This window comes from Mustela nigripes, chromosome 6 (genome assembly GCF_022355385.1).
Source record: "Mustela nigripes isolate SB6536 chromosome 6, MUSNIG.SB6536, whole genome shotgun sequence".
NCBI classification, from domain to species: Eukaryota; Metazoa; Chordata; class Mammalia; order Carnivora; family Mustelidae; genus Mustela; species Mustela nigripes.
In genome coordinates this window covers 11305442-11323617 of record NC_081562.1, presented here as the reverse complement: position 1 = coordinate 11323617, position 18176 = coordinate 11305442, and the positions used below count along the sequence as shown (strand labels likewise).

The 18176-nt window shown below is 53.0% G+C and overlaps 1 protein-coding gene across 1 annotated transcript in view; it reads right to left on the bottom strand.

Moving 5' to 3' along the window:
- MYH9 (myosin heavy chain 9) overlaps window positions 1-18176 on the bottom strand; it is an 88546-nt gene that overhangs the window by 49683 nt on the left and 20687 nt on the right. Inside the window, exons 2-3 of the mRNA XM_059402106.1 lie at window positions 9455-9806; window positions 4950-5106 (exon numbers count right to left, since the gene is read on the bottom strand). Of these exons, the coding sequence (XP_059258089.1) occupies window positions 4950-5106; window positions 9455-9787 (490 nt within the window). The 5' untranslated portion in view covers window positions 9788-9806. The remainder of the gene's footprint in view (window positions 1-4949; window positions 5107-9454; window positions 9807-18176) is intronic.

Genomic DNA, 18176 nt, shown 5'->3' with positions numbered 1-18176 from the left:
TTCTACTCCTTGTCGGCCCACGATGGTCAGTCCATCACCAACAGACCTCAGAGGCGTACCAGACCCAAGCAACTGCCTGGTGACCAGCCGCTGCCTGTGCAGCCTCCCCTGAGAGTCAGGGCCTGCACAGAGCAAAGGGTTAAATGGTTCTCAGATTAGCAGAGGCCTGGAAGGAAGGCAGACCCTGCCACTACTCCCCCCAGAAGTCCTGGGAGCTCATTAAAATACCATGAAGTCACCCCAAGTGACCCAAACCTGTCATTCTACCTCATCAACAGAGGGGAGGTTTTCTGCTTTCGCTGGAGAGAGGACTGTGCTCAAGCCGGGTCCTTTAATGGGTTGGTTCTCCTCTAAGAACACGCATACACCCTTACCCCTAGAGGGAGACCCCGGAAAGCCAGGCCCCAGAAGAAGCCAGGAATGCCATTCCCAACCTGGTCACCCCTTCTATAGCCCACGCGGGGCTCCTGCTCGGGGACATGCCCCACTTGTCCTCTGCCTGGCGGGCAACAGCCAGTTCCCACTTCTTCACACTGCGGCCAGCTTGACATGCATTTACTGAATCCCTGAGGCAGGAAGACGCATTAATGGCCGGGACAACAGATTAACCAAACAGAAAGGCCTGGGTTGGAGGGTGAACCAACCAAGTCACGACAACTCTAATTAAACCCAAGATCGAGACTAAGGACAAACAGAACTGCCGGGCACATCTAGGCTGCCCAGAACCACCCACTGATACATACCTGCCGGCCCTTCCACAGGATCCAACCTCAGCAGGACCTTCCCGGCCACGCCAGGCCTCAGCGGCCACGCCTTCCCCCCAAACTCCCGAGACACCGGACACCTGCTGCGGCCGAGCGGGCACCAGGTGTGGGTAGCAGCTGGTCTCGTTACGTAGCTGCAGTCCCAGGTATCTGGGTACAAACACATCTCATCCCTCCACCCGGTCTGCCAGAGCCTCCGGTGCCAGAATCATGTACTAGACCTCTTGGTGTTCTGGCACCTTCTACCTCCTAGTTCCACAGAATAATCCAGGGCACCAAACGCTGCCATGCCCCATCCCGTGCCCATGGCAGACAGCACTCGTCTCTCCCAACATTCCTTGGCATCATGAGTCTCGGATCCTCGGCCACCCAGGCCAGAGGCACTACTGATCCAGGGAGTTGACACGCCATGAAACTAATCTGCGGGGCTCAGTCCAGTGGGTCTCAAGTAGGGGCAGTCCCCACCTCTGGGGGAACATCTGGTAGTAACGTCTGGGGACATTTCCGGTTGTCACCACGGAAATGGAGGGAGCAGCTGGCAACTGGAGGCTGGAGGCCAGGTTGCTGCTGAGCATCCTATGAGGACTAGGACAAGCCCCCTCCCCCGAGAGGATTCTCTGGCCTCAAAGTCAATCGCTGCCAAGCGTGAGAAACCCTGGTGTGGTCTGACAATCAGGTAGCGTGACCATATAATCTATCATCCAAACTGGCTGCTTCTGAAAGTGGAAACGAACACTAGTAATGCTAACTGACAACGGGAACGCATCAGGACTCACAGACAAACCAAATGAAAATCTCCTAAATCCTTCATTTAGGAGATGAAAGAAGGGGAGGTCCCAGCAACAGGCCAAGAGCTCATTTCATAAAAGTCCCCAAAGACACCAACTACCCTATTTGGCTAGTATGTCATAAGCCACAGGCGGTGCAGGGAGGAAACTTTTTCCTAGTTCCTGTTGAGTTTAAAAAGCAGAAAAGGACCAGGCTGGTCAGAAAGTGGCAGAGAGCAACCCCATTTTCCCGCAGAGTCAGTGCTAAGGAGCTCATCCCTACTCCCCACAGACACCAAGGCACCACAGCACCATCCACACCTGACATAGGGCGAGAACCACAGCTCCTCTCTGGAACTTTCTTTACTGGTGAACCTTCTTACCGTGACTAGCAACTTCTGTTAATTAACTTCCTCTCTGCTCCAAGAACAAAAAACCTGTTGTTAAATGCTGCGCAGGTCAGCTGCGTATGAGAAGGGACTGGGAAATGTTCTCAGTCGGTCCCCGTGGGGCTCAGGCTGCAGCAATCCAGCATTATGTGGAGGGCAGGGAAAGCCTCGTGGACTGAGAGCTAGAAATTACAGGGACCCCGCATTTGCAGAGAACATTCCAAGGTAGCAGCAACACCTCTGGCTTCCTGGGCCCACAACAGATTTCCATCCCAATCTCCAAAAGATGGAAAAATCTGCCTACTTGCTCTCATAATTTGGGGAGATCCCTACTTCCTGTCAAGGCCATTTGGTTCCAGCTGAGACTTCCTGGTCAACACAAAGGAAAGCTCCAGCCCTCTGCTGACCCCTCTCTTTTTTTCCAACGACTTCCCCAACCTACTGCTCTGGCTTTTGCCTCTCAAAGTTTTCTGTTGTTGGATAAAAATGGGACAAATCTCTTTAGGAAGGAGACGTGCAGGCTGTCGGAAGACTGGAAGTCCAGTTCCAAGGGCTCCAACTGCTGGTGCCGCGCTCTATGTCATGAGGTTGTTCTCACCCCAGAGAACTTGTGGCTTACTGAAAGTGAAAGAAGCCCACGTGCTAAAAAACAGTTCAAATCCAGGATCCAAGGGTGGAACTGCCCTAATTCAGCAGCACAGAGCTCAGGAAGACTCCGGGGTGAACTTGCACCAGGCCAATTAAGACAGCTAGGAGAAAACTGACTCATAGCCTCTAGAGACACAGACTCAGGCTCTTCTGGAATCTCACAGAAGTTCTCCCACCAGACTGCTTTAGTTAGCACTCTGAAACAGACATCCTACTTTAAAACTAAAGGGCTGGCTTCCTCCAGAAATTTTCATAGACATAAACAGAAGCCAAAGGCTAGGCCAAAATTGTACGTCCTGAATAACTCATCAAGTCTGGCAACGAAATGCCTTCCCGCCAACGCTGTGGGCACGATATGGGACAGCCGCGCTCATCGCCCCTTCAAACCACTACACGGGGGATAAAGTTTGCTAATGCAGCAAGGTTCTTGACCACCACTGCCCAGGTTCGCTGCAAAGTTTAAAGAAAGAAGCCACACATGAGTATGAAGATTCAAGAAACCACTATCTATATGTGGTTGTGAGCATACAGCCCTGCCTGGGAGTTGGACCTGACTGGGAATTACATGAAATGCTACCACATGCCAAGCACCTGGCGGAGCTTGAGAATCTAAAGGCAACATGGGCCCCGTCCATGTCTAGGAGAGAAAAACAAATTTGTGAACACCTAAGCCAAATAAAGTGTCACCAAATCTAGCCCAGACATCTTCCCTGGAGGGCAGGCATGCTTCAGCTTTGTCTTTAACAGAGATTAGGGACCTGCCAGGCATCACAAGCAGCTGGCACGGGCAAGGCAGCTGGACACAGAAAGGCCAGGGACAGAAATGTAAGCAGGTCTGTGTGGCGGCCAAGTCAGGGGTAGGCGGGAAGCCAATTACAAGGGGGACCTGTGTGCTGCTGGTGGGTTCAGGGGTTATCTCTGGGGTCATGAGGAGACTTTTCGAGATGTTTTTAAGATTTCAAAATTGGAGCGGGGGGGGGGGGGGGGGGGGGGGGTGGTGATCAGCTTTACATTCTAGGAAGATGACCCTCTGCTCAAAGTAGAGAGAGGGCTCTATTGAGAGTGAAGGTTAGGAGATCACAGAGACAGTGCAGGCGACAAGCTGTGGAGGCCCTAACTGAGGACAGGGCCACCGGCTAAGAGAGGAGCAAGGAGATCAGAAATATGAAAAGAGATAAAATCTACAGACGGTGCTGATGGACTTGTAAAAAGGAGGGAGAATGAGAACGGACAGTGGAGGGCGAGCCAGGCTCTGAGCTCCAGTGGCTGGGTGGCTGGAGAAATGGCAGCCAGGGCCAAAGGGCTGTCAATCTGGCGACAGGCCCAGTTCTCAGCCGGAATGTGCCGGTCAAACCACTCCAGTGGATGGGTCTGTCATCCAGAGGAACACTGGAGCCAGCAGAGAGACCTTGAGAGGCACCGATGAGTGGGGGCAGGGGAGAGGCAGGAGAGAACCAGGCAGAGGGGTAGGCAGAGATCTAGAGAACCAGAGAGAGGGTCACACAGGAAGGAAGGGCTTTCAAAAGGAGTGGTCAAGATTGTCCAACGCTGGGGATAGGTTAGGCAAGATAAGAACACGTGAGTACCACGGATTTAGCAACACAGAAGGGAGGGTAACCTCTGTCAGACAGTCTGGAGAAGGGCAGGGAGGCCTGTGGAGCAGACACTTCCTCTACAAACCTCCACTGTGATGAGGGCGCAAAGACAAACCACAGGGGGTACAGAATCCGGGAGAGACTTAGTGTCTGTTTCTTTCTCTCTCTTTTTTTTTTTAAAGATTTTATTTATTTATTTGACAGACAGAGATCATAAGTAGGTGGAGAGGCAGAGAGAGAGAGAGGAGGAAGCAGGCTCCCTGCTGAGCAGACAGCCCGATGCGGGGCTCGATCCCAGGATCCAGGATCCAGGATCATGACCTGAGCTAAGGCAGAGACTTTAATCCACGGAGCCACCCAGGCATCCCTAGTGTCTGTTTCTTAAAGATGGGAAAAACCCAAGTACGTTTCCAGACTATGAGGGAGGAGCAAGAAAAGAGATGTGAGAAGCGAGGAATAGGAGTATGTGGCATAAGAAGGGGCCTGAAGTAAGAGGACTAGCACAGACAGTCTACAAGAATGAGAAATTGTGATAATTAGGAAGTGGGTTGTTGTTGTTGTTGTTTTTAAACCTTCTAGAACATTCTCTCAACATTTAAACATGTCCTTTGATAGCCATTTGCCTTGGCTCTCTCACAGTGACTCAGAGACTGCCAAGATGCACTGTGCCACCAAAGGGCCATCAATGCTGATCAAGTCCCTAGATCACCGTGCACTGAATGTGACTGAGGCCCTGCAAAGGTGTCCGCAAGGCCAGGGAAGGCAGGGGAAGGCCGAGGCACTCACCTTGCATCATACTCCTATAGGCGGTGTCTGTGATAGCATAGATGTGGGGGGGCATTTCATGCCTCTTCTTGCCCTTATACATTTCCACGATCTCTTCAGAGTAGATGGGCAGGTTCTTATAAGGATTGATGACCACACAGAACAGGCCTGAATAAGTCTAAAGAAAAGAGCAGCGGACAGAAATGGGTTAGGAAGTCTGGACTCTCGGCAGTATGCAAACTTCATGGCAAAGAGTCTGCCACCAAGGACCTAGAGTTGGGCTGACGCAAAACACCCCCCGCCCCCGACTCCCCTGCAGGTGGAGGGCCGCCAGCCCCGACTCTGCTCCTTCAGCGAGGGTCCTCCCTCGACTGTATGACCAGCTTTGCATGCCAACAAGCAGGTGCCTCGGGCAAGATCCACGGCAGGACACAGATGACAGAAGTCCAGTTACAAAACTCAGACCCAAGGACAGTAAGAGATGTGACTATCATCGTGAGAGGCACGGAGAGAAAAGGATTTGGTTGCAGCATGCAAACTGTGCAGAACCACAAAGTAGTCTACCTTGAAAGACTCTTGCAGAGATATTCAAGCCTCAATAGAGATCTAGACAGATCTGTCTTCAGTGTCTTAAAGTAAATTCATATTAATTTGTGACTACTCTTTTTTTCTAATAACCTTTCCCTTCCCAGATCTTTCTCCTCAGCTCCCCCCCCCAAAAAAGAGAGAGAGAGAGACTCCTAACAAGCTGGGCAGGACTCCGGAGACCACCCAGGTGACAGGTGTTCAGGTGGGAGGTACAGCTGTGTTTAAAGTCTCGAGAGCAACCCAAGCACCCTCTTCTGAGGACAACGTGCCGCAAGCCCAGAAGCAGCCGTGCAGGGCCGTGATTCACACACACCTGCAGCCCGGACTGTTTAATGACAGCTGAAGGTCCTAAGGCAGCTAAAGGTAGGGTTGGGAGAGGCCCTAGGTCTCCCGCCACCCCTAATCCAGAGCATCCCGGTCAGGGGCCAGTCCTCTGAACTCTTGTCTTTTTGTTTTCATCATCACATTACCTCACTGCCCATGGTGGCACCCCTCAATCCAACAGCAGCCAGCACCCTAAGGGGAGTTGCGCTCTGTGCTGGCCCCACCCCCAGCCCTGCCACAACAGAAGACGGAGCTAGTGGCTGAACCTAAAGGTGGGCTCCACTAGAACCCGGGGACCAATCGGGAGCACAAAGCCCCTTCCCAGCCGTGGCCAAGGGCTACAGCACTTGGACTTCCCAAGCAGAAGTTAAGAGATTAAAAGCAGAACTCAGAGGGACCCAGTAACCTCCAGCGGACTGCCTGCGGAAGAGCAGCCAAGTTTGGAAATGACCAAGTGTGTCTGGCTGCCTCTTTTGTAGGGAGGCGGGGACTCAGGGCCCTCGATTTTCTTTCTTCCTGGGATAATCAGTCAGTCATTTGTTTTCCCTCCAACTCCTCTTTCACAAGGGACCAGAAAGCTCCAAGCAAAGAGGTCTGCACATGGTGTTGGCCACCTGCGGCGCGGGTATCACAGGGACATGAGAGAAAGGCGGGAGACTTCTGGTTTTCCCTCCGTGGGACTGTCGGGCGGGGATGAAGTGGAAGGCCAGGGAGCAGTGAGGTCATCCCAGGAGCTCAGAAACAATTGAGCTCTGTTCCTGGGGTTTGAGAAAACCCACACTCTAGGAAATCAGCCTGATGAAAGCCAGGGACACACTGCCACACTTTTAGGGCGTGCCCCAGAGCCAGATGTGTGCCAACAGCTGGCCGTGACAACAGAAGGGGACTGGGGGCTCCTGGGACAAGGCTTTTGGACAGCTGGGTGGGCAGATGGTCCTGTGGATGCCTCTCTCGGCAGAGCTTCAGAGTTCTCTGGACTAATCCCATCAAACCAGCAGGGTGTGAGCCCCGCAGCTCAGGTGGGAGGAAGCAGCCTGCTGGCAGAGGGAGGCTCAGGGACCAGCGGACACAGAGTGAGTGGCTCTGCCCCTCCATGGCCACGCCAGGGAGCCGCTCCATTCACGGGCCACAGAGGCTCTTTGTGCCCAGCCGCCCCCTAACCCAGGGCCTCACCCCCCGGGAAACAGACAGAGCAGCTGTGGCTCAAGATTAGCCACGCCGCCCACACCACCAGGCAAACACACTGCACAAAGGCTCCCGGGTCGCAATTTGGAACGTCGTGCGCAGAGAGGTGGACTGTGAATGAGGCGGCAGCCCTTGCCCAGCGGCTTTGATCCCCCTGCCGCTCTGCACCTGCTGGGGTCCCCAGTAGGGCAACTGCAGAGACCATCGACTTCCCTTCTGGGAAAGATGTTTAGGAAGGAGGCTGGGCTGAGGCAGGAGGAACTGCACATGGGAGGTGACAGAAACAGGAATGAACGTTTCCAAAGAGTTCTGCCTGCCTCCACAGTGAAACCCACGCTTTCAGAGCAAAGATGAAGCCACTAACACTGAACGCATTTCAGTAACGTTTCCCTTTGTGGGACAGGAGACGGTCTGCAGCCAGTTGACATAGGCCAGCACAGGACGCCCAGTGGGTGCCACACTCAGAAAATCCCTAGTAACTACACGAGCTGAACAGGAACACCAGGGAACGCCAGGCAGAGGACCAGCTACCTTCACTGAGAAAAGCATGGCCGCGGAGCCCTGCCCTGCCATGAAGCAGGTGTGGGCTGGCACATACAACAGGCTTCTCACCAGGGAGGAAGAGAGGCTCCTTGTGGCCAGGCCGCGTGGCCGGGGAAAAGATCTGAACCAGGTCCTGGAGGCTCCGCCTCCCATGCCCTATACCAGAGCCCATGCCAGCCCCGGGGCACAGCAGAGTGGGTACAATAAGCTATGGAGCCTCCTCAGGGGGCGTCCCACTCCCAGGCAATCAGCCTTGGCTCCCAGCTGCCCCAACAGACAAGTAATGCTTCCTTCCAGGCTCCTTGTTTTTCTGCATGTCACCAAATGCTGAATTTCAGTGATCAAGATCCCTAGAAACAGAGGCTTTTAATTTTGTCCATACAGTGCTCTCACCAAGAAAGAGAGACCTGGGCTGAGAGTCCAGAAACCCAAGTCCCAGTCGAAGGCTGTATGACCCTGCGCTGGGCTCTGCCCCTCTCTGGGCCTCAGCTCTCCTCACCTGCCGTATCAGCAAGCCGGACTAGGCTGGTCCACAAGGAGGACTCTTGCAGGAAGCCCTCTCTGTGTACGGCCTCACTGTGTACGGTCCGGACTGATCAGGCTCATCCCCAAAGGGAGGTCACCGATGGCAGAAAACAAGAACCTCGTGATCCTGCGCCAATTTAGCAACCAGCAAGGGAACGCAGTGCTGGCACGCAGTCTGGCCCGGTGAACAGCTCTGGGCAATCCAGGATGGCCCGCGGCCCCACAGAGGACTCTGGCACATCGCAGGGGACTCAGGGATACCGGTCCAGTATGGTGGAGAAGGGCCCAATGGACATGTGTGCTGACGTCAGCCTGAGGTTGTATAGAAAATAAAATGGCTGACTCTTTGGGGGCCCCTCAGCGTCCCTGGGCCAGGATGAGCCCAGCCCGTCCTTTTATTACATGTGTGATCATGGGCCAGCCCCAGGGTCCAAGGCTTGGCCCTCCCACTGAGAGGGCTGTAAGGCTCTCAAGATGTTTTCTTCCTCCCATTCAAACAAATCTTGAGAACCATTGTATTCAGACCAAGAAGGCCAAGGTGAATATATAACAGCATCTTTAAACAAAGAGCTATTTTAGGAATAACAAGAGCCAGATATTTCTTTCCTACCTGAGACCGAAACTAGACTAAATACCCTGGAGCTGAAGAGAAGAAATAAGAAATCAGAAAGAACTCTGTGACCCTAGGACCCTAAGACTGTGGAGCCTGTTACACAGGAGATGGAAAAACGTCCCTCTCCGGACATTTCCTAAAACAGGGATGAGCAGTCTTTCTGCGCAGGTGGCCCCAATGCCCAGGGGACAGAGAAAGGGCTGCTCCCTCTCCTTGGCACGCTCTGGGCCCTTCTGGGCCACTAAGCCTGGCACAGCACCAGAATGGATGGTTCAAGCCTCGCTCTCCACGTTCATCTCTGCTCAAAGCATCCTGCCCGGGGAAGCAAGGCATACCAACAGGCCTCTAACAAGAACAAGAGGACAGAGTCTAAAAAAGAGATGGGGCCATGGGGAGGAGGAAGGGGACCAGGTGGTACAGGACGAACGAGGTGGGAAACCAGGACGTGGCATTCCCTTGCTTTAGAAAGAACCAGCCTTCCAATCTCCACCAAGACTAGGACCCAGGCCCGTGGGAGGGCGCACACCGTGATATTCACCCTCCGTGCAGATCTGAAACAGGCTTCCTGGTGTGTTTTGGCTATGCAGAGAAAAACCAGAACATTCCGTGAGGACACTCCCATGCCTAGTTTGAGGATGTTACCCCTGCTTTCTTCGAGCCCCTCCTCTCCCGAAGCAAGAGCACCCAAGCAGGTGAGGGGGATGGGACAGAGCCAGGCCCCCCACCTCCGGCCCCGGACCCCACTTACATAGATGAGCCCCGAGTAGTAGCGCTCCTTGAGGTTGTGCAACACAGAGGCTTCGTTGAGGCACGTGAGCTCTGCCATGTCCTCCACCTTGGAGAACTTGGGCGGGTTCATCTTCTGGATGTCATCCTTGTTCACCTTGACCTTTTTCCCATTCTCCACCAGCTCCACGATGGCCTCCTCCCCCACCTCCTCCTTGAGGCTGGCGGGCTCGAAGCCGCTCTTGTCGGAAGGCACCCATACCAGCTTCTTGGCAGCCCAGTCAGCCTGGGCCAGCGGGTTATTAATGAAGTTTTTGTCCACGTAGAGATACTTATCAGCGGCTTGCTGCGCCATGGCGACTCACAGCCAGGACCTGCGGGAGAATCAAAGGGGAGAAGTTAGATACCACGACCTCAGCCACACAAGGCCTGCTGACCCCGTCTGATCTCTGCAAACAGGGCAACGCTGGAGTAGACAGAGCAAAACTTCTAAAACCCGGTGGCAGGGCTGCCAGTGTCTTCCCGCTCTTCATTTTTGGGAAGAAGATGTACACGACTGATACAAAAGACAACAAGTTGTCATCACATATTTTGTTAAGAAGTTCACAGGAAGGTAGATTCTAAGACCCATCCACAATCAAACTGATCTACAAAACTACCGTGACACCGAATGATGAGTCAGACGTAACCACAGTCACTCTGCTACATGAGCTGAGACAGTTAAGACACTACACAATTTAAGAGGACTTCCAACAAAAGCTAGTTTCTAATTACCTACCCGCCCCCCCCACCGCCCCAAAAGGCAAAGAAAAACAACCATGCACAGCGGAAGTTGCCAGTTTAAAAAACTTTTTATTTCACGGAGTCAACCAAGAGGGGAAAAAGAAATAAAACACCAACACACTAGTATGTTGCCAAGAGATGCTAATTCCATCTCGGTTAACACAGGCCAAAGAAATAAGGCAAGAAGAAAAGAAGTCAGGCTCCAGGAAATGTCAGAACAGTTAGGAGCGCTTCCCTTCTGGACCACTAATGTGAAAGGCAGCCTGCAAACCCATGTCCAGAACGGAAGCACCATGCGTCTCCTTTTTTCAAAACTCATTTGCAAAATAAAGAGGATTAAATAATCCCTTAAACCTGTGTGGTTCAATGGTTTATGAAATGGTTGCACACGCACTTCGTTATCTCAAAAGATTCTCATGGGGTGCCCGGGTGGCTCGGTAAGTTAAGCAGCTGCCTTTGGCTCAGGCCACAATCCCAGGGTCCTAGTATGAAGCCGCGGGTGGTGCTCCCTGCCTTCTTCCCCTCCTCCTCCTCCTCCCTCTCCTCCCTGCTCACGCCCTCTCTTGCTACCTCTCTCTCTCTCAAATATAGAAATGGAATCTTAAAAAAGACCCTCATCATAACTCTGTGTGGTCAGTAAGAACTATGCTACACATCCCATGTTACTGACAAGGAAACAGGAACTCCCTGGAGGTTCAAGGGCTTGTGCAGAGTCACCCAGGGGGTACTCGGGACTCCTAGTCCCATGGCCTTCACACAGGATAGCCACAGTGCTTATTCCTGCACAAAGGCAGAGGCTGGGACCCACCGGGAGGACAGCTGGTTTAGGTAAACAGATCACAGGACTTCGAAACCATGGTCTGAGACAAAGCCAGCCCACAGCCCCCTGAGAAGCAGCCCAGAAGCAACACAGGAAGGCCTCTCTTTTCTGAGGTCAAGGCCTCCATCTCCAGGCCTGGGAGGCCAGGAGGACCCCAGATCCAAATCCAGAGTCACACGGGCTTTCACACATCTAGACTCCAACAGGGACTTGGATGCTAAGGAGGCTGAAGGTTTGGGAGGGACAGAACAAAAGAAGCCTGGGCTGCCCAGGCCTATCTTATCTGGGCTCATTAAATGCTTTCCAGATCAAGACTAAGGGGCTCCCCTGGACACGTTCCAGGAAAGGGGTTGTTTTCCAGGAAATCTGCTCACTCGCCTCCCCACCCCCCACAGGAGGGAAGGCAAGTCCATGGAACAGAGCCTGGCAGCCTCCCCAGCAACCTCAGCTGGTGGCTTTGTTTATAGTCCCAGCCAAGCAAACCCTAGCAGCCCCTCTTGGGGGACCAGGGGCATTTATCCACCTGCAAAGACTACCCCCCGCCCCCGGCCCTGAGAGAAAACAGCAGTCCGAACACAGCAGTCCGAGAGGCAGGAAGGGACGGCCTGGCCTCACCTTCTGTTTGTAGGGACTGGGATCTCCGAATGCCCACCAGGCATTCAAGCAAATGGAAGGCTTCTCTCTGCCAGAGGACACCCCAGCCACCCTCTCCCTCTCTGCCATCCAACTGACCACTATCTAGCCAGGCAGCCTCCTCAGTCCTAGGACCCAGGCTCCCGAAACCAGTCGCCCCATCCCCATGCCACTGCTCTGCTTGAGGACTTGGAAGGATCACAAGAGCAGACGGCTTCACAGGCTACTGTTCTAAACCTTTCTGCAAACTTCAAACCCAAAACGGATAAGACAATCTCCCATCAACATGCCGCAAGGGATTCACTCGAACCCCGTCCCCCCAAATCTTGAGTCCACTGCTGGTTATGAATTCTACTACTCCAGGGGCGCCTGGGTGGCTCAGTCAGTTAGCCGTCTGCCTTGGGCTCAGGTCATGATTCCAGGATCCTGGGATCCAGCCCCTGCTCAGCCAGGAGTCTGCTTCTCTCTTTCCCTCTCCCCCACCTGACGTGTGCTCTCTCTCTCTCAAATAAATAAAAATCTTAAAAAAAAAAAAAAAAAAGTTCCACTATTCCAGCCCAATGAATAACACCCAAAGATATTCCATGCCCTTTATGAGATCCCTCCAAGCAGAAAAAAAGGGAACAGTCATTAGGTAGCCTAACATTAACCTCACTGAAACATCAATCACCCTACAAAAGATCATTTATTATCCCCAATTTATAAATGAGGAAGTAGGCTCAGAGAAGGCAAGTTACTTGCCCAGAGCCGCCCAGTCCAGTCAGGGTGCAGGGCTCTAACCTAGATCGCCGCCGCCGCCCTCCCCCCCACCCAGTCAGGGCTCTCCCTGGCAAACTTGGGCTGGGGACCCACAGAACAAGTCAGGCTGGCCTCAGAGCCAGGTCAGACTGCCCATACGTTGAGTGGGACACAGGGAGTGTGGGGGAACACATTCCACAGCATCCAACACACTGGGTGCTATCAGAGCGCAGTCAAAATTTTAACATTCTCACTCCCTGGCCTGCTGCTGTCCACGCAAGGACTTCTGGCCTCATCAGACTCACTTCATCCCAGCAACACCAGCCCTGGCGGGACCCACACAAAGCAGCCGTCTGGCGGCCTGGCAGCTTGGCAGCACATGAGCTCCCTCTGGGCTGCAAGTCCTGGGCCATCGGTCGCCCCTGGAATGCCATCAGCAGGTATGCACTGGAAGGCCATGCACACAGCGGCTGCTTGCTGCCAGGGGCCAACCTCCCCAGCCCCTCGCCCTGCCCTCCTTTCAGGCCGGTCTACCCTTCATGAGACCTGGAGTCTACACTTCCTGTAAGACAGGGGAGTCTTACTATGTCCCCCCAGAGCTGGGCCAACACTGATGGCTGCACCCCTCTGTCTCGAGGGGTGCCAAGGCTCCCATGCAGGGTTGGCCCAAAGCCTCCATGCCCCTCTCTGAGCAGAACTTTTCATTACGCCCGGCTGAGCCCCGTTCGGCCAGGCCAAGGACAGAGATATCTGGTGTCAGCAGCTCACAGGAATGACGTGGGTTAGCAGCAGCGCCAAGATCAATATACATGGGCTGGACACGGGGGTGGGGTTTATGGGGTCACCATAAACAAGGGCGTGTATTAAAGCCCTCCCGCCAGCACAGATGGGTACATTCACATGCAGTGACTGTGGCTGAGCTCCGGTGTCCACCTGAGTTGGGGGGCAGGCCCCGGGCCCCAGCGGCTATGGATGCATGTGTGCCTAGTACAGCTTCCAGTGATGCAGATGTGAGCAGTGACCTCGAAGGGTGCAGACAGAGAAAGCTATCACCAGCCTGAGGTGTCAGAAATGAAAGGGGGCATCAGAGAAGGGACGCTAGGGAGGCAGCAGCTCCTTCTCCCCTCCCTGTCCTAGGACCATACTTAATGGCCTCTCTGACACTTTGTACAAAAATAAGATGAAATCAGAGAGGGAGGCAAACCATAAAAGACTCTTCACCCTAGAGAACAAACTGAGGGTTGCTGGAGCAGAAGGTGGTGGGGGAATGGGGTAGCTGGGGGGGATGGGCATTTAGGAGGTCATATGATGTGATGGGGGTGGGGGGTTTCATGTAACTGATGAATCTCTACCTCTGAAACTAATCACACACTGTATATTAATTCATTGAATTTAAATAAAATAAATTTCTTTTAAATCACACATAATATAAAAGTTTTCAAAATGAGAGGCACCTAGGTGGCTCAGTCAGTTCAGCATCTGCCTTCAGTTCAGATCATGATCCCAGGGGTCCTGGGATAGAGCCCTGCACTGGGGAGCCTGCTTCTTCCTCTGTCTCTCCCCCTGCTTATATGTGCTCTCTCTCTCTCTCTCTCTCAAATAAATAAAGTTTTCAAAAGGAAAGAAAAATATCCCCATAAATTCCTAAGACCCTCCCCCTAAAGTCAGTTTTCTCTTTTCCTCCGGTCCTCCTAATCCTTATTCACAGAAACACTGAAGAGATTTCATGATCATAGGCAGAGCATGGGGTTTCACATTGTGGATTTTTCCTATTCATTGTGACTAAAAACCCCCACAGGGCCACAGTTTGCCTGACCATTTTTATCCAAAACTTCACTTTCCAGCCCAAGTCGCAGAGGCTCTAAGAGGAGAGGGAGTGATCCCACTCGGTTACACACCTAGAGAAGCAAGGACTCAAATTCAGGACTCCTGACTTCAAGGTTTTCTTGGGAAACACTTTTAATGGCTGTATAATATTCCAAAGTGATGGGGCGGGGGAGGGGCTTAAAAAAAAAAAACACTCATTAGGTTTTTTCCTTATATTATATGGTGGGCCACCTTGAGATAAATTCCCAGAAGTTTAATTACTGAAACAAAGGAACATTTTTATAGCCTTGAGAAGTATTACCAAAATGCTTTCCAAAAGGGTTGACTGGTATGCACAGCCACGGGAATAGCACACCCATGCGGGGGCAGCAGCCACACTAGCACTAGGAAAACTGTGGGAAAAAGCTCGGGGGTCTGGATTAGGGGACCTCAGAAAATTGTGGCACTCTGCAGGGTTCACAGGCCAGCAAGGAGTTAAGGAAAAAGAAGGCAGCTTTCCCCACTGGAGAGCAGATCCGGTGGAGGCCGGCCCTTTCCACACCAGCTTCCTGCGGGTGCCAGCCCAACTCCAAGAAACCCAAGTAGTTGCCTTTTTAGGCCATAATCGAGAGGACACGACCAGAGGCTAAATTAGGACTCTCAGGAAATGATGAAACTGAAAGAAAATAGGTTGACCAAAAACCTCTGCTTTCTACCCAAAATGTAATTCCTTGATTGCCTGCCTTCTCCCTTTCCCTCTCTCCCCAAACATCCATCTGGACCTTTTACTCCTTCCTGTTTTCCCAAAGACCCCCCCCCAACCCCGCTCCCTCCCAGCTTCCCACCCTTCACTTGGTTCTCTTTTTACTGACTTGTGTGCTTGTTTGGAAAAGAAACAGCTAGCCCCTTAAAGACAGAATTTATTCGACTGGGACAAATCATTGGTCCAAACACTGTGAGCCTGTCCATTCCTAGACAACAAGGGTCTATGTAAAGGCTTCCATGGCCAAGTTCTGGGCCTGGAGCTGCAGTTCCTCCCATCTCATCTCAAAGCTATCCAGTCTGAGGGCCTTTCTCCATCCCCAAAGGTGAGGGCAAGGAGGCCCACACAGGTCACAAAGCCCAGGTTCAAACTCACACCGGCCGGGGTTCTGCCTCAGCTGCCTCCCCCCAACAACCCCGGGAGCTCTCTGGGGAGAAAACAAACCCAGACGCCCTGGTTCATTCAGCAAACCAGGGACACAGACACTACTCATGCTAACAGGAAGCTGCAAATACCCGCCCCCTCCTGGTGCTGCTTTGTACCAGGGCCCTCAAACTCCCACCTTAGACTGCTGGCACTGAGAGAAGGGCCAGGGGTCTGGTCTGTCTGACCTTGGGTGAGCCACCTCTGTTCTCCGAGCCAAGGATCCAGTTCAGAGACCCCGTGACCTCAGCTCAGAGACCCCGTGACCTCAGCGCAGACACTGGCAGCCCCATTCCAGCTTCACCACCCCTGTCTGCCAGCAGGCTCCTTGCTTGGCTTTTTTATCCCCACCCCCACCCGGAGAGCACAAGGGAACACGTCCCTTCTCCTTTCTTCCTGCAGCCATTGCTTCTGAGTTAGCAAAACTAGCAAGGCGCCTGAGTTCCATCGTTAAGGAAGGGCCTGTGAAGGCGGCTGCTGAAGTTACCCAGAAATTGTCGAATGCCTGAAATTTACTTATTCAATGAACTACTACATACTGAAGGTCCACGTGCAAAAATATGGTGACAAAGGTACAAAGGACCTAAGGAGTTTATACTAGTGGAACCTTCACTGTAGAGGGGAAGGCCACATAAACAGTCAGCGCCAACACAAGACTCAATGAAGAAAGACGAATGAGTCAGGCACTCATCGCAGGAACAGAGAGGAAGGCGTAAGGTGAGGGAAAACTCAAAGCAGCAGGGGGTTCACGGAAGGGACGGGATGTCAACGGAGTCCTAGAAGATGGGACCAGGACTGGTGGGGGAGGGGAAGAGGTGGCACCAGGCCAAGGGAGAAGGGGGGGTGGTTCTTCAGAACTACACAGTGACGTGATGGGTTAAAGCAGGGCTCCCCCGCCTCAGCACTGCAAACACCTGGGGCTGGAATTCTTTGGGGGAGGGGGTGCTGTCCTGTGTACTGCAGGATCTAGCAGCATCTCTGACCTCCACCCACTAGACGAGAGTGCACTTCGTCCCCAGGAGAGACAATGAAAATGTCTTCAGACACTGCCCAAGATGGGGACTGGGGGAGCAAAATGACCCCCAGTTTGAGGAGCACAGACTGGAGGGGTGAGCTGCAGGAGTAAACCTTGCAAAGAAGCCAGACTTCAGCTCAGTAAACGCTCTCCCGAGTCCGAAGTACACACTTCTAGAAACAGAAGTGGCCCAGTGAAAAGTGATTCCCAGAACCCACCCACTATGGATGGCTCCAAGGAGTGCTTGTCCCTATAATGCACTGTTCTTTTAAGGGACCTGACCTGAACCCACTACTGGAATGGACTGTAGAGATTCCCAAATATCTGGCAAAGGAGACTCCTGTGCTTCCCCAGGCAGGGCATGAATCTCCAGGACCCCTGACGCAGCTCCTCAGCTGCTGAGTCACAACCTAGTTCGCCTGCTGGAAGAGGTCCAAGTCCTTCATGGAAGGCAGGCAGCAGTCATGCTGGGGGGCAGGGGGGTAGGGGGGCCCGGGGGGGTGCTCCTCTGGCTGTGCTGGCTTACCCCATATCCTGGGAATTCCAAATGCCATTCACTGAAAGGTTCTGATACATCAAGACTGGTCCCCAGGAGGACACCCAGATAAATGTATTCGACCCAGAAATCTCTTGCAAACCCCCTCTAATATATCTGAGTGCCTAACACTCAGTCCATGTCTCCACCCAGAGAGTCCACAAGCACCATCTCACCTGAACTCCCCCAAACCCGGACTCTCTTCCACCTCTCCACCAAGACCCCATCCATCTGGTCACCTGAGACCATAAACTCCTTCTAGTGGATCAGCAGAGCCCTCTGTCAAGCCCTCAGGCCAGCGCCCTGCTGCAGGACTGCGGCCCTCCTCTCTACCTGCACAGCCGCCCCTTCCTGGCCTTCCCCCGAGTCATCCACCTCCTTCCAATCCGTACCCCCCGCTGCCTTCAGGATGGCTCAGCAGCTCTGTTTCTGTGCGTCCTACACCCTACCGTACTGACAATTACTCACCAGTTCCAAACAGTTCGATGGCTCCACATCTTCTCCAGTAAAACTAACCATATTTTCATGGTGAGTGGGCCCTTCTGAGCCCACCCCTCAATCTCCGTGCTCCGGCCCCTCCTCATAACCAAGCCCAGCTCACAACTGCCTCTGCTGAGGCCTCATCCTCAACACCAGGAGCCCTCTCTCAAATTTCAACCCCAACGTCCTCCTCCATAGCTACAAAGGGACTTCCCGTGAGTAATCCAACAGCTGAACTGTCGTTATCTGCAGTTTCATCTGAGCATGGGAGACAGGTCTCATTCATGTCCTTGATTTTGAAAGTCCAGCACAATGCCTGACCCCAACAGGTGCTCAGTTAAACTTACCTGAATGAATGTATGAGGAACACCGCAAAGAGAAGAAAGGAGTAATGGGGAAGCTTTCGAAGAAGCTGGAAAATCTCCCTGAGACCCAAGCTGGCAGCAAGCGCAAGACTCCCAGCCTGCCATCTCCCAGCCACTCACAGCCACTCGACTGTGACAAAGCCCAAGTCGTTTATGGGCTAGTTCTTATAGCCCCAAAACAAGGGTGGAAAGAAAGTACTGGTGGGGGGTGGGGGTGACTTTCAATTCACAGAGAGAAACAGGAGTGAAGATAATTTATTGGTTCCCAAGAAGCTTTCCGTAAGGTTAAATAAAACCATTTCTGTTTTCTGGAACCTTCTAACCCCTCCTGACTAATCACAGGGAGGCACCCACCATCTACCACCAGACACACCAGAGAGGCC